This window comes from Schistocerca serialis, chromosome 11 (genome assembly GCF_023864345.2).
Source record: "Schistocerca serialis cubense isolate TAMUIC-IGC-003099 chromosome 11, iqSchSeri2.2, whole genome shotgun sequence".
Taxonomy (NCBI): Eukaryota; Metazoa; Arthropoda; class Insecta; order Orthoptera; family Acrididae; genus Schistocerca; species Schistocerca serialis.
In genome coordinates this window covers 34,483,494-34,499,887 of record NC_064648.1, presented here as the reverse complement: position 1 = coordinate 34,499,887, position 16,394 = coordinate 34,483,494, and the positions used below count along the sequence as shown (strand labels likewise).

General features: G+C 45.7%; 1 protein-coding gene across 1 annotated transcript in view; it reads right to left on the bottom strand.

Annotated features, from left to right (window-relative positions):
• Positions 1-15,576, bottom strand: part of LOC126427161 (poly [ADP-ribose] polymerase tankyrase-1-like) — a 57,684-nt gene extending 42,108 nt beyond the window's left edge. Inside the window, exons 1-2 of the mRNA XM_050089386.1 lie at positions 15,011-15,576; positions 5,053-5,175 (exon numbers count right to left, since the gene is read on the bottom strand). Of these exons, the coding sequence (XP_049945343.1) occupies positions 5,053-5,175; positions 15,011-15,576 (689 nt within the window). The remainder of the gene's footprint in view (positions 1-5,052; positions 5,176-15,010) is intronic.
• Between the last annotated feature and the right edge of the window lie 818 nt (positions 15,577-16,394).

The following is a 16,394-nucleotide window of genomic DNA, read 5'->3' as shown; positions in this document are numbered from 1 at the left end:
TATTTATAAATAAGTTCTAAACTATATTTCCCGCACACTTCCACTTCTCTTTAATCTCACAAGTCATTATAATAACGCTTTCGCTTTCTGTCAAAGCTCCTCTTATTGCTTCTCCAGCTGTGGGCTCGTTGAGGATCACCACTTATCACCCAGTAGTAGTCCGCTATCATGTTGACATTCAATCTTCCTTGATATATTCTTTCCATTTCTTGGATGTCTTGATGGAATCTTTCGCCCTGCTCTTCACTTACATCACCAAGGTTTGCAGGGAAGTAGTCAAGACGCGAGTGGAGGAAATGAACTTTAATGCTCACGTTACAGCCCAGATTCTTAAAGTTGTAGAGCATGTCTGCGACAATTGTCTTTTAGTTTGGATCTCTCGTGTTTCCTAGGAAATCTGTAACACCTAATTTAAAAGATGTCCATGCTGTCTTTTCTTATGTTTCCATTTTGTCCACAAACTTGGGATCTGTCATTAGTTTCCTAATGTCTGGTCGGACAGAGATTCCTTCCTTTAGCTTTGCCTCTGATGAACCAGGAAACTGTCCACAAAGCTATCTGAAGCATTCCCCTTCTTTTGGCAATGTCTTAAATTGTTTCATCAGTCCCAACTTAATGTGAAGTGGTGGAAGTAACACCTTTTTGGGATCCACAAGGCTTTTCCTATCAGCGTTCTTAACCCTTACCTGTAAGGTTTTTCTGAAGGGCCAACCTTTTTTGATGTAGTGTTGCTTTCTATCTCTCCCATTCACAGAAAAAGCAAGGGAACTTTGTAGAGCCGTTTGTTGACCAAACGGCATTGAAATCGCTTTTAAATCCACACGTAATGTCCGTTTGTGGTCTGAATAGCAGTGTTTGCTTGAAGCCAGTTCAAGGCCTGCGCAACATTGTTTTAAGTAAACCGAGTGCCCAACTGGTATAGAAGCATACTTATTGCTGTTGTGTGGAAGTACTGCTTTAAAGCTTTTTTGTTTTGAAGAATCAATAAAAAGTTTCCACTCATCAGGAGCATATTCTATTTTGAAACATGCCATAAGTCCAGGGGGAACATCACTGCAAAACACCATGTCACCTTCTTGAGGGAAGAAAGATACAAACTCTTTTTCCCTCGATCGATACGAAGAAAAGGATCTACCTGGTGCCAATATATGTTTATCTTTCAATCTAGATCCTAAAACCTCTGCCGATTCTTTAGAAAGGCTTAGGTCTAAATCGTTCAGTTCAGTTTGTGAGAATGGAACGGGATCAGTTGTGCCAGAATCGTAGCGATCTCTGTCTTCTTGCACTGCAAGAACAAAAATAGCAGTCATCACTACGATATTTGGGCTCCTCAAAACCATTGGTATTCCAAAATGTACGGACTGCTTTTTACGTTGAAACCACTGCCTCAGTTCTTCAACACACACTGAACAAACTTTGTGTGGGGTCCAAGGCTTATCTTGATCACCTAACTTTATACAAAAATAGGCGAACTATACCTTTTCAGCAAAATCGGAAATGTTTCTTTGTTGCTTTTTAACGGTATAGTTACCACAAATGTAGCACAAGCGATGTGGCGAATTTATATATCCTCTGGTAGCCATTGTCCATAGAACAACTTCACAGCACAAGGAAACAGTCACTAACTTAAAGCACCAGCAACAACATCACAGAGTGAAGAGGTACTGTGAACTGGAGGACAACAGCAGAAGCTCACTGCTCGGTGATGGCGGGGGAAGGGGCATCGCGGCAGACAGGCACTGACATGAAAATACTGCTGGTTTCGCCTGATTACTCTTATTTTGCGTACATCTAGTATAAAAACGGCTAAATAACAGTTTACGGAGACCCTAAAAACCAAAATTCAAACTCACTAGAGTGCTGAAATATCGAAAAAAGCTAAAACTAGAGAAGACGTTTGTGAAATAACTGTACGTGATGGAATTTTTTCACCAATTTCCCTGAAATCGATGTTGAAAACACTATGAAAACCACTTGATAAATTTGGAACGATTTTTATGTCGCAGACCTGTGTAATCCAAGTTATATATCAGTACTATGTCTAAGATTGTACCAACCTATTTGTGTCCACTTTCACCACTTCCAACACTAGAATGAGGCCGTACGATATGCTCGATAGATTAGGTGATAAAATTGTGTCCTACAACACCGACACTTGTTTATCTTGACGATGGTACGAATACTGTAGAAACAGGTTGCACACTTTGTGAATTGACTGACGAGTTTGGTAAAGATGATTACGGTATTGAATGGATAGGAACAGGACCAAAAAGTTGTGCATACAAAACGTACAGAGGTAAACAGACTACCAAAATTACAAGGCTTCACTCTTAACTACCGTAGTGCTGAAGGTTTTGAATATGGAAACAATGGCCGAGCTGGTACATGGTTCACAAGACAAAGTCATAACCAATGATATAATACCCATACACAAGAAAACAAAGAACTTTGTAAGTACAGCTATAGGTAAGGAATTTAACTGTAACTACGATAAGCTTATGGCTTTAGAAGAGATTACAGAATAATCGATACACTTCCCTGGGGGTTATCAATTAATAATGAAATAAAATCCGCTTGTATAAATAGAATACAGCTATGCTTTCTGCGAGATTACAGAATGCATTGATAATACTGATTGTTGGTACAGATTGTTGCTGGATGATAAAATAGAGATAACTGAAGAGACACCTATCAACCAGTAAATAATTGAGGTGACTTAAGCACATCACAACTGTCGAGTGTTGTTTCAGATAGTCGTTGCAAAAATGCGCTCGCAAGAAAGTGGTAGCTAAACAGAGACCACGAAAAAGTGCCTGCCGAGTGACGACTCGAACGCTCCTTGGAAATGTCAAGAAAGTGGCCACAAAAGAGTGGATGCGAAAAGTAGTTGCAGAAAGGTGGCTGTCGTCTTTTCGTCTAAAAAATGTGGGTTCGTGCCATACCGCTGCCCTTACTTAAAATCGCCACAATTTCGCAAAAAAGTGACTGCTAAAAAGTGGCTGCCATCTTTTGCGCAAAAAGATGTGAGTTTAAAGAGAGGACCACACTTTTATACAAAATGTTTTAAAATTTGCAGTGGGAAGATGTGGAAATTTTTTATGCGGAAACTATGTAAATATTTTTACGTGTAAAACATGTGAAAATGATGAAAATAGTCTTGTCGATACAGTTTTCTCAAGCCGAACGGCGAATTTTTAAAAAGGAAATTGGAAATATGTAACAGAATATTTAAGTGGAAATTTTATAAGACAAATATTTTTTACAAAATATATGTGGAAACGTTTTTCCACAAAAAACCTTTGTGGAAATATTTTTCCAGAAGAAACCTTCGTGGAAATATTTTTCCCGAAGAAACCTTCGTGGAAATATTTTTCCAGAAGAAACCTTCGTGGAAATATTTTTTCAGAAAAAAACACGTCTAAATATTTTCAAGTCAAAAACACGTCTAAATATTTTCAAGTCAAAAACACGTCTAAATATTTTCAAGTCAAAAACACGTCTAAATATTTTCAAGTCAAAAACACGTCTAAATATTTTCAAGTCAAAAACACGTCTAAATATTTTCAAGTCAAAAACACGTCTAAATATTTTCAAGTCAAAAACACGTCTAAATATTTTCAAGTCAAAAACACGTCTAAATATTTTCAAGTCAAAAACACGTCTAAATATTTTCAAGTCAAAAACACGTCTAAATATTTTCAAGTCAAAAACACGTCTAAATATTTTCAAGTCAAAAACATGTCGAAATATTTTCAAGTCAAAAACATGTCGAAATATTTTCAAGTCAAAAACATGTGGTGTCCCATATCAAAGCCTATACTACTGGCATAGTTTGAAACAGTGCTATAAAACTGAAAAAAATCAGGTAACGAAATTTCAAATACTCACACCCTGTCCTCACAGCTTTACTTCCGCCATTACCTCGTCTCCTACCTTCCAAATTCTGCACACTCCTCTTCAGAGTGAAAATCTCACTCTCGTAATATCAATGCCTTAACACAGCAGTACACAACCATGTCGAATGTTAATCTAGTCGGTAAATTTGTTGGAAATCTATTTGTTGTGCTGCGACAAGCTGGAGGTGCTCTGCCCCCTACGATTGTTTCTCGTGTGCGCCATCTTGCAAGGGCAGTAGGTAGTAGTTACCTCAAAGCAAACGAGAGCAGGAAAATAGGCATAAGAGAACTACAAATGCAGTATGAGCACTGCTTCTGACCAATGACTGGTTAAAGCAAGTTTCTTTTGATCGTTCCTGGTCTGCGTATAAAAATGATAGTCCCTCAGAGTAAACTATCCCTCCTGAAAGGAGTGCAATATTGTAATTTGTATCACTGGAAGATTTTGCCTCTAGATGTTTTGTTTGTTCTGTGCCTATAAAACGTATTATCGCATTATCTGAACGTGCACCTCGAAGGAAGACCAGTTTCACGGTTTAAGGTCCACGACAGTGTTCACCTTCGATCTCGATGGTGTGAACCTTTGTGACCACCGGGACACGCTGTTTTTCATTTGGTGCTTGTTGTTCAAGTTAATTATCTGTCCTGAACATTTCTCTAATGTCGACGATGTCTATTTTGTTATGTGTAATACGTGTGTCTCATAGGAGGTTTATCTCTGTACATCATGGACACTCACTTTCTGTAGCCCTCATGAAGATTGTGAAACATTAGCAGCTAATATTTTTCCCCATCACAACTGTTAATACTATCTGATGAGCCTCACTGAAGACTGAATTTGTGATCTCGCTCTCAAGAGGTTCCCTGTGAGAACTTCCACACAGTTGTATACTCATTGACGTGACATGTAGGTTTCAGTGAATAACAGTGCACTGACAGTGGCTACTAGGCCACTTCCTTCGGAACTAATTTCTAAGATATGTAAACACCATCAAGAGCAGCAGTTACATTAAACACACCTATTAAATGAAGAAATAGTGTTTCCTGACAACTGTAAGTTCAGCTTTATCGGAAATTTCAAAAATGCTTAAATTAGATCTTTTTAGTGTAACATTTGGTTGATGCGGCACTGAGTGTACAAGTCGGCAGCACTCACCGCAGGCGAGAGACGGCCGCATCTGGTGGCGGCGGAGTGTGGCGGGCAGCCGCGGCAGGAGAGCGTCCGGGGTCGCCGAGTGGCCGCGTGGCGGTGCTGGGACTGCTGGAGCCACGGCCCGCGCTGCAAACAGGGGGCGACTGTTCAGAGTGGGGCGCGAACCACAGCCCGAACATAGGGGACAGCGACTGTGCTGCACTGACAGGGCAACTGCCGAGCAGAACTTTGGAAGCAGTTGAAGTCAGCCAGCTGTGACTTGCTTGTGAGTTTATTTGGAACCTAATGTATGGAAGCTGAATATCAGTAACAGGGGGGAGAGGGGATGGGGACATAGGGGAAACAATCGGTCAAGTTCTGTTAACTTACGAGGGTCGTTCATTTAGTAATGCCCCACTTTTTTCCCCATAATGGGGGGAGAGGAGGGGGGACATAGGGGAAACAATCTGTCAAGTTCTGTTAACTTACGAGGATCGTTCATTAAGTAATGCCCCACTTTTTTTCCCCATAATGTATTTATTGTTAAGAGTCAGAATTTGGTGACATACATCGACACGTCTTGCTCGTGTCCACTGAAAGACTGACACACTCGTCCTCTTCAAAGTCTGTTCTCCGTAGAAAATCTTTAAGCAGCCCAGAGAGATGGAACTCCGAGGGTGCCAGGTCCGGACTGTAGCGTGGATGAGGCAACGCGTTCCCGGGCTCTCGGACTTGTGTGTGGGCGTGCATTATCATATTAGAGCAAGATTTCTGCTGGATTCTTGTCCGATTGAACACATCGGTAACGGTTCTCGTGTTCGAGTCTTCTCATATGGCCCTGAATTGATGGTTGACCCTCTTGGCATCACATCCACAGAAATGACGCCATCACAATCCCAGAAGACTGTCACCGTGACTTTTCTGGCAGAGGGGTTTGTCTCTAATGTCTTGTTTTGTCACTAATAAGGTCGACGCCACTGCATGGACTCCCTTTTTGTTTCTGCCACAAAGTGGTGCTCCCAGCTTTCGTCCCCCGTAATAATCCGTTAGAGAAAGGCGTCTCCGTCGGTCTCGAAACGCTCTAATAGTTCAGATGAAATGGCCCTTCTTTGAATCGTGTAGCCCGCAGTGAGCGTTAATCGAATCCATCGCGAGCACCTCTATCTGAATAGCCGAGAGTCCTGATCATTGCAGACCCACTTCCAATGCTGACCGACAACTGTAGAGCCAACTGTCAAGGTTTGATGCACCAGTCGGCACGAATAATGGCATCTGCACGATTCAGCATGTCTGGAGCAGCTGCTGTGGCAGGACGTCCCAAGTGTGGCTGATCGTGGAGCTTGTTTCTGCATTTCCTGAGCGTGCAACTTTCACCACCCGTTGCCCAACTGTGCTATCAACTGCAGCATTGCCACGCACTGCACACAAACGTTTATGGATGTTCACCACGGTTTCTTTTCTTGCGCACAAAAACTCAATAACAGCATGCTGCTTGTAATGGATCTCATATGCAGACGCCATTTTGACGCTGTACTACTGCTCTGCCATCTGCCAGAATGGTTCGAAACTGCAATGGCACACAAAAAACATCAAATGGGAGGCACCAACAAGGACATCTGTCTATGTATATTAATGGCATTTTTAAAAATTTTTAGGCATTGCTTATTGAACGACCCTCGTACAATGAAAAACACATGAAGCTTGTCACAGATACACAGGAGTTGTTTGATAAACTGCCATTTAGATTAACAGTGGATAACTAACATGCAGTATTTTTTGACGCCTGAGGGAATGAAGGAGATGATGGCCAGGAATTACAACAGCTACACTGTAAAACTTACAAAAGAGTTGTTTCAAAATTTGCTTCTGACTAAAGCAGACAGAACCATATATGCATGTAATGTCTCTTGATAGCAGAGGTGATGTACTTCTTCCTCAAACATCAATTTTCATGTTAAATTAAGCTGGACAAAACAGACATAGGATTCCAGTACAGGCTACCACTAGAAGAAAAAATGGATTACACAGGCTAGGTAATATTGTTTCACGAACAATGTTTATAAATTGTTGAGTTACCAGTAGTGTAACACATTCAAGAAACTCCAAAAAGAAAAGGAAGTCCTAATATGAAGCATATGAATCTGAGAGGCAGAGGGTAACAAATAATACTTGGATCTAATCGTCACACCAATACTGACAGTGTGGAACATGCTGGAGACTCAAATAGACAGATAGGAAATATAATCTGCCGCATCCTAGTGCGAGGAAACTAATGTGATTCACTGGAGTGGTCTCCAGTAATGTCGGAGAGAATTGCAGCCCTGGCAGAAGGGTAGACATTTGACACCTGCCCCTCCAGCATCAAGTACAGTGAGGTAACTAGAGCACACCATACCTGGAACAGAGACGAGATTGTGATTGTCAGGCCCAGCATTGTGTGTGACCACGGTACTGTGCTGACTGAATTACTGTCTCCGCTCACATCTTCTGTACTGGATATCTGACTGGATGGTTATTGGTTGATTAGGGTTGAAGGGACCAAACAGCAAGGTCATCAGTCCCTTGTTACAAATGTGGTCCATTCAGACAGTTTGACATCTCATAAAAGTCAGAACGATAAAAGGGAAAAGGCTAAAAAATGTAAAAGAGCAGTCATGTCATCAATGGTAAAAACAAAATGAGTGCAGTCAGCAAGAGAGCGACCCCATGGCTATGCTAGAGGCAGGAAATATCCCACGTCTGAAGCAGCAGGGGCAAGACTACCTGCTATTTGAAAGCATTCAACCGCTAGAATGTAGAAGTGCATATGGCAAAAGGAGACTAACAAATTCTAAAAAGTGATAAAAACAGAGTAAAAGGGGGAATAAAAGAGGATCTTGGCCAAGGAGGGGAGTCGGGAATCTCCAAACACAGCTTACAGTGGGAGATACCCCAACCCTCACTGTCATGCCCCAACACCAAAGTGAGATTGAAAACCTTAAAATTGAGAATAAAAACCACTTTCCCAGTGGAAACTGAGAACCAGTTCAACTATCCAGAAATCCTCATCCAAGGTTAAAGGTAAAGCATGGGGAAATCTGTACTTAGTACAAAAGAAGGGGGCATTGCACCAAAATGTGGGTTACGGGCTCCACAACCACAAAGTGAGGGTGGCTCATTACGCAAAAGAAAACTGTGGGTCAGCCTGGTATGGCCGATGCAGAGACAACACAGTGTGGTCGAGTCCTTTTGAGAGAGGCGGAAGGAAGAACGCCACAGGCCAGGTGTCACCTTAATCGCACGAAGTTTATTAGACATGGAGGTAGCCACCCAAGAGTTGGCCCATGATTGTGCGAAGTTGGATTTGATGTGAAACCGTAAATCCACTGCAGGAGTTACAGAAAACTGGGGGGGAGTGACTGCTCCCCCAGCCAAACAATCAGCAAGGTCATTACCTGGGATACCCACATCACCAGGGACCCAAAGGAACTCAACGGAACAAGCAGCACAGTGAAGATCAGCGAGACGGTCATGGATGGCCGAGACCAAGGGATGGCGGGATAAACTCTGGTCAACAGCCACAAGGCCACTCATTGAGACCGTAAATAACAAAATGCGGTTGTGCTGGGACTGTTTAATAAAGGTAAGGGCCTGGGAAATTGCCATCAATTTCACAGTAAACACCCCACATGTAGGTGGCAGCAGATGATTTTCCGTGCAAACAGAGGACATGAAATCATATCCCACACGGTCAACAAATTTAGAGCCATCGGTGTAAAAAACAACATCCCGAAACTCCCATAAAATTTGGCGGAAAAACCAACAGAACACCATGGGGGGGGGATGGACTCTTTTGGACCTCAGCGGAGATCCATCCGAATTTGGGGCAGAAGAAATAACCAAGAGGGGGTGGTGGGAAGGGAGCATGGAAAACAGGACACAGAAGGAAGCTGAAAATCACGGTGAAGAGACGCAAGGGGGATCCCAACCGGTAAACCTGCCAGAGGGCGGGAATCAGATGGGTGACATCCATGGGCTGGGAACAGGATAGAAAAGGAAGGATGAGTGGGAGAGGAACAGACAGCGATTGCATAAGAAACCAGAAGCTGGGACCACCAAACAGAAAGGGGGGGGATCCCAGCTTCAACCAGGAGACTATCAACAAGGCTAGTAGGGAAGGCAGCACTGGCCACACGGATACTGCAATGGTGACCGGATCCTGCAGGTGCAGTGTGGAAGGAGCAGCCAAACCATAAACTTGACAACATAGTCCAAGCGAGACAGCCCAACTTGACGACATAGTCCAAGCGAGACAGCCCAACTTGACGACATAGTCCAAGCGAGACAGCCCAACTTGACGACATAGTCCAAGCGAGACAGCACTAAAGCACGATAAAGGCGGATAAGGATGGAGCTGTCTGCACCCCAAGAGTTGTGGGCAAGGAAGTGAAGGACTGAGTTTACGGAAACATTCTTCAGAAGTCTGATATGAGGCAGCCAAGTGAGCTAGTTGTCAAAAAGATGACCTGGGAAACGAAACTGTGGGACCACAGGTAATCGTTGTGCATCGAGATAGAGCTCTGGATCAGGGTGGATCGTACTACGGCGACAGAAGTGTACCACCCGTAATTTTAAAGGAGAGAATTGAAACCCGTGTGAGAGGGTCCATGCAGAGGCATGCCGTATAGCTCCTTGGAACTGCTGCTCTGCAGAGGCCATTGAAGAGGAACAAACCCAAATGCAGAAATCATCCACATACAGAGCAAGGGCGACCTAAGGACTGACAGAAGCCACAAGTCCATTGATAGCAATGAGGAAAAGAAGTACACTCAATACAGAACCCTGTGAGATGCCAGTCTCCTGGGTCCATGGAGAATTAAGAACAGTACCAACCCGAACCCTGAACGATCGGTAGAACAGGAACTGGCGGATAAAAATCGGGGGGTGGACCCCACTGATTAAGTGTAAGGAAGACGTAATGGCATCAAGCCGTGTCATAAGCCTTGCAAAGGTCAAAAAATACTGCAACCAAATGGCGGTGCTGGGAAAAAGACTGTCGAACTGGGGATTCCAAGCTTAATAAGTAAATGATCGATCGGAGACCGTCCCTCCCAGAAGCCACACTGGTAACATGACAATAGATTCCGAGATTCGAGGACCCAATTGAGCCGACGGGCTACCATCAGTTCAAATAACTTGCAAACAACATTTGTCAGAATAATTGGCCGATAGCTTACGACAAACAAAACCATGATGCTATCCCTCCACTAAGAAGGAAAGTCACCCTGGAGCCAAATACGGTTAAAAACTGGACAAGATGTTGCCGTTGTGGAGCACTGAGATGTTCAAGCAGTTGGTTATGAATTGAGTCTGAGCCAGGAGCTGTATCATGAGAAGAAGAAAATGTGAAAAGAGATTCCCATTCATAAAAGGTTCATTGTAAGATTCTGACTGACAACGGGTAAAATGTAAGGTGGAAGCTTCGGACCACTGTTTCTGGTGCAGGAAAGATGCTGGTTAGGAGGTTGATGATGATGATGCTGTTGCAAAATGGGTCGACAGATGTTCCGCGAGAATCAGCGGGTCCGTACGAAGACCATCTGGGACCACCTGTGAGGGTGGACTGCCAGTGGCAACCTTGGAGAGAGGGAAGTGTAGCCCATACCCGTGACGTAGGGACAGTAGGAGCGAGGGAAGAAACAAAGCATTCCCAACATATCCGTTTGCTCTGTTTGATTAAGTAACGAGCTTTAGCACGAAGGCGTTTGAAGGTAATAAGGTTGGCAATGTAAGGGTGCCTCTTAAGGTATTGCAAAGCTCGACGCCAATCACGAATGGCAATGGCAATGGCAATGGCCGTACTTCACCACGGGACTTGCTGGCGGTGAAATGGTCCAAATGAGCGAGGTACAGCAAAACTAGCAGCGCAAACAATCACGTCACTCTTCATGTAGGACATCATCAATACAACCTGACAAAGAGGGAGAAAACACAACCTGTGCAGTGTATAGACGCCAATCGGCACGTTGGAAAGACCAATGAGGTAGCCTGCCCATCTGGGAGCGGGAAGGGAGTGAAAGAATCAATGGGAAATGCTCACAATCACAAAGGTCGTCATGTGGCGACCAGTGTAATGAAGGGAAGAGGGAGGGAGAAGAAAGAGAAAGATCAATGGCAAAAAGGTACCATGACTGGCACTGAAATGAATAGGGGAGCCATCATTAAGAAGGCACAAGTCGTGGTCTGCAAGAAACTGGTCTATGAGAAGACCTCGTCTAGATGGAAATGCACTGCCCCAAAGGGATGGTGAGCATTAAAATCCCCTAGAAGGAGGAAGGGAGGAACAAGTTGCAGAAGAAGGGCTGTTATGCCAGCAGGTGTAGGTGTTGTCAGGGGGGATAAAGATTGCAAACCGTCCAGGTGGACTTTAACAGCAACCGCTTCCAATGTAGTTTGAAGAGGAATCCACGTGCTAGCAATGTCTGTACGGACCAACGTACAAACGCCACAAGTTGCCCGCACAGGGCCAACCCAATTTCGACAGAAAACACGGAACCCAGAGAGGGTTTGTGAGTGATCATCAGTAAAATTATATTCCTGTAGAACCAAACAAGCTCCAGAGTAAGACGAAATAACGGATTTCAACTCCGGTAAGTGATTGTAATACCCATTACAATTCCATTGGATAACCATAGAACAATGATTCAAGCTAAAGCCAGTCACCAACTGTCACCGACAAGGAGGGGGTGACATCCATGAACAACAAGTCAGAATCGGGTTGCGAAGCCAAGGATGGGACCTCTGGAGACACCAGAGGCTCCTTGTCCCGGGACTTATGTTTCTTCTTCTTTTCTGTTTGAGATCGAGGAGAGCTGAGTGGCATAAAGGAGCCATCTGCAGCAAGATCGGGAACAGAAAGAGATCGGGCAACCTGGGGGCCCCACAAACCGTGGTTCTCGCAGTCATCGCGTGGCAGCATTGGTTGCGTGGCAGCATAATTTTGGCCTGGAAGGGATATCCCAGGAGGGGCGCCCTTGAGCAGCAGACACCGAAGACGTGGGACACTTCTCTGGCTGGAGAGGGGGGAACAGTGCACAGAGGTGTGGGAGCCACAAGGGAGGGGGGGAGGAGAGGGATTCAGGACTGGGGTAACGACGGGTGAGGAAGGGGTGAAAATGGAACTAAAGCAGAACTAGCGTCATGGACACTGGTTGAAGACATGCTTACTTCTTACGAGCCTCAGTGTCGGTTAAACGATCAAATGATTGCCATGACAGTACACACAGGAGGCGGAACACACGAACTCCCCTCATGGAGCGGACATTCAGTCACCACAGAGAGGGGCCTGCGAACAAAACATAAGTACTTAAAACACCTCGTAGGAGGTGGTATGTACGGCTTCACGCCAAATCAATAAAGAATAATCTTTATGCCACATCAATAACCAATAATCTTTACTTTCTCAGGGAGGGTATCCCCTTCAAAGGCCAGGACAAAGGCACCAGTATCAATGCGATTGTCCTTCGGACCCTTCTGAACATGCCGAACAAAGTGAACACCCCACCCCATTGTTCAAGATTGTTCCGAAGTTCCTCATCAGTTTGAAGGATGAAGTCCCTGTGAAAAATCACACCTTGTACCATATTTAGAGACTGGTGTGGGGGGGGGGGTAATGGACACAGGAATTGTGCCAAGATGGTTACAGGCACGAAGAGCTGCAGACTGGGCATCTGAAGCGGTTTTGATCAGCAACAAACCCGACCGCACCTTGCTCAGGGAGTCCACTTCCCCAAACTTATCTTCAATGTGTTCCACAAAAATAAAGGTTTGGCATTGCTGAAAGTATCTCCGTCAGTCCTGGTGCAAACCAGATAGCGGGGAAAAGGTTTCACCCCTAGCCGATGGGCCTGACGCTCCTCCAAGGGTGTAGCCGCGGGAGGGAAGGCCGAAGGGGCAGGAGAAGCAGCACTAAAAGAATCAGTTCCACGGGGAGAGACAGCCGCAAAAGAATGGCCTGAGTTCTGGATCTGTATGCAGTGCCCTCCCTGATATCACCCACTCCAATCAGGGGCTCTCCTCACGTGCGCCACCCAGCCACAGCGAGGGCCGTCTGGCACAGCAGCCATTGCCGGGAGATCGAATGCACCAGGATGACAAGCTACCACTGCTAGCCTTACCTGAGGTGGTCACAGCACAGATATCAGAAGTGTGATCCCTGTGTGTTCAGGGGGCTCAACCAAAAGGGTACTAGCGACCCCACCACACGGGCTGGCTACCGAGCAGGCTATGCACCCTATCATCAGACGACGACGTGAAAGAACAGGCTGAATGAACTAGGAGGGCAAACGTCGGAGACACTAGGTAAGGTGCTCTTACCCAAATGGCTCACACGACGCAATAGAAATTTAGTAATGGAGGCCAATCCCCAGAGGGGGACCAGGGAATGCCAAAAGGATGAGGTGATTATGCAACAAAGCCAAATTACAAAACCAACATAACCAGGAGGATAGCGGGACCAACATAAGCAAGGACACCAAGAGAGGGAAAGGAGAGGGCAAAGGAGCAAGGAGAGGAAAGGAGGGTAAGGGCAAGGAAATGCAGCCCAGGAAAGAAGAAAGGCTGCACTAGCTTGGCACCCCGTGCTCACCATGCAAGTACTCATGAAAGAATCCTGAGACCCCCAGTCAACATCTTTGTCAAAAGTGGGTGGTGGAGCAGACAGGTTCAGGACACTCTTGCCATTGGGTTTGGAAGCTTCCACTTAAGGCAGATGAATCAACAATGATAAAAGGCATGAGGATGCAGAAGACAATGGAAACCACTGCATTAGACACATGAAGTGCATCAACAGGAGATGTGGCCGATAACTGACAAAAGTATCATGACGATCTTGGCACCTAGTGCCTATTTGGATACCTGGGGAGACTGCCGTAACCACGAGAAAAAGATTGAATGACCAACAAAATGATGACATTATATGAGTCAAGACGTGGATTGTAATGAGTTTGAATGCAATAGGAAAGCCAGACAATAACAAAAGGGAAATGCTATAGCTCGATCTGGATGTGGTGGTGGTCACTGAAGTGAAATGGAAAGAAGGCAAGGACTTCTGGCCAGAAGAGAATGGGGTAATATCAACAGCAGCAGAAAATGGCGGAACAGGAGTAGGATTCATTATGAGTAGGAAGCTAGGGCAGACAGCGAGCTACTGTGAACAAGTCGGTGACAGGGTTCTTCTCAACAGAATCGACAGGAAACCAACACCAGCACAAGCAACGAGAGTTCAGGTATACATGCCGACATCACAAGGTGACAATGAAGATGTAGAAAAACTATATGATGATACTCAACACTTAATCCAGTACGTAAAGGGAGATAAATATCTAATAGTCGGGGGGGACAAAAAAGCAGTTGTAGGGGAAAGAGTAAAAGAAATGGTTACAGGAGAAGACGGACCTGGTACTAGGAATGAGAGAGAAGAAAGACTAGTTGAGATGTACAATAAACTTCAGCTAGCAATAGCAAATACTCTCTTTGAGACTCACAAGAGGTGGTGGTACACTTGGGAAACGATGCGAGATATGTGAAGATTTCAGTTACATACCATCATCTTCAGGCAGAGATTCAGAAATCAGACACTGGACTGTAAGGTGTACACAGAAGCAGATACGGATGCAGATCACAATTTAGTAGTTTTGTTCAATGACTTGATGCCAAAATCTACATGAGTGGGCTCTACACATGCTTTATAAGAGAACTAATCAAATGTAGACAGATTCCGTAACCATTGAAATTATCCCCTCAATGATTTGTTTACTTAACATAACTGCTAACAAAAAGAGCTGAATATGGAGCTTTGATAAACCAGTCATGACAGGCCAATGACAGCATTGTGAGCTGTAAGGAGAGAGAGTCACAACACACACACACACACACACACACACACACACACACACACACACATTATTGTTAAAGACAGAATAACGTCTTGCCCCGGGCTCACCTGGCTTCTGCTGGTGGCTCACGAAGCAGCCGACTGACTTCGACCATGTCTTTTGGGTACTCGAGCACAGCGTCTGCCCAGCCCTGTGTTGCCATTGCTTTGTAGTCGTGGGCCCTTATGAAGTGGACGATGGCTGCAGTTAGGCTGGGGCACGAGTGCCTCACCGCCAGCACAGCTGCAGCCGCCGCCGTCTCCACCTCCAGCTGTGCCGCCACCTGCTGTTCGCAGGCGGCCTTCAGCGCGGACAGGCCGTATTTGTCGGCTGCCATTAACAGCTCCCGGGCCGTGTCGGTCAGCTGGGGTGCCTGCAGGGTGTACATGTAAGACAGCAGCTGCCTCAGCACCGGGCCCTCCACGTCCGCGATTCTGACTTCACCACAGCTGGCCTCCAGCTTGTCGTGCTGGAACATGGCTCGGAACACGGGGCTCCTCTCTTCCAGGACCGCACGGTGCGCCGCCAGCCGCGTCTCTCCTGCCACCAGCGTCATGACCGCGCCCTCGCCCGCATCTAGCAGGGCGCCCAGGTCCACGGCCGCCATCCTCTGAACCTCAGCAGCTGACGACATGGCGGAGGGTCCTGAAACACGGCGCCACCGAGCCCACCTTACACAGCACCCTCCACACTTGTACGACGCACGTGCAGACCAGTACAGCAGCTGCAATTTTTTTTTTTTTTTTTTTTTGTTTTAGGGCGCACAACTACAATGGTCATCAGCGCCCAGACTACATTAGGAATGCACAGCGAGGCACTAGGTTAAAACAGCAACTAAAATGGAAAACACGATAAAAGACAGATTGACAGGTATAGGATTAAAAAAACAGCAGAATCAAATCTCCTTAGACAGGTTTGTCAAGTGGATAAAACAAAGAACGCGAGCAGCTGCTCCTGGGTCATCCGCTAAAATGGCATCCAGAGTGCACGGCAGGCCAAGATCAACGGGCAGTGTATTAAAATTCGGACAGGACGTTAAAATGTGGCATACCGTCAGCAATTCCCCACATGGGCAGAACGGCACCGGCACAGCCATCAGCAAATGGCGATGGCTGAACCGGCAGTGTCCAATTCGTAACTGGGCCAAAACGACCTCCTCCCGCCGAGAAGGGCGTAAGTGCAGCCCAATCGGCATGCCACAGCGATAAAATGCGCTGACAAATGACCCTGCTACAATCCCATGAAGGGACACAACAAGAAGCTGTCCGAGGCTGGAGGACCGCAGCCTTGGCCACGGCATCTGCAGCTTCGTGCCCAGGGTTACCGACACGGCTAGGAACCCACATAAAGGTAACAAGAGAATCGTCGTCCAACAGCTGCTGAAGAGAGCGTTGGATCCGGTGCACAAAAGGGTGAACCGGATACAGATCACTGAGGCTCTGGATGGCGCTA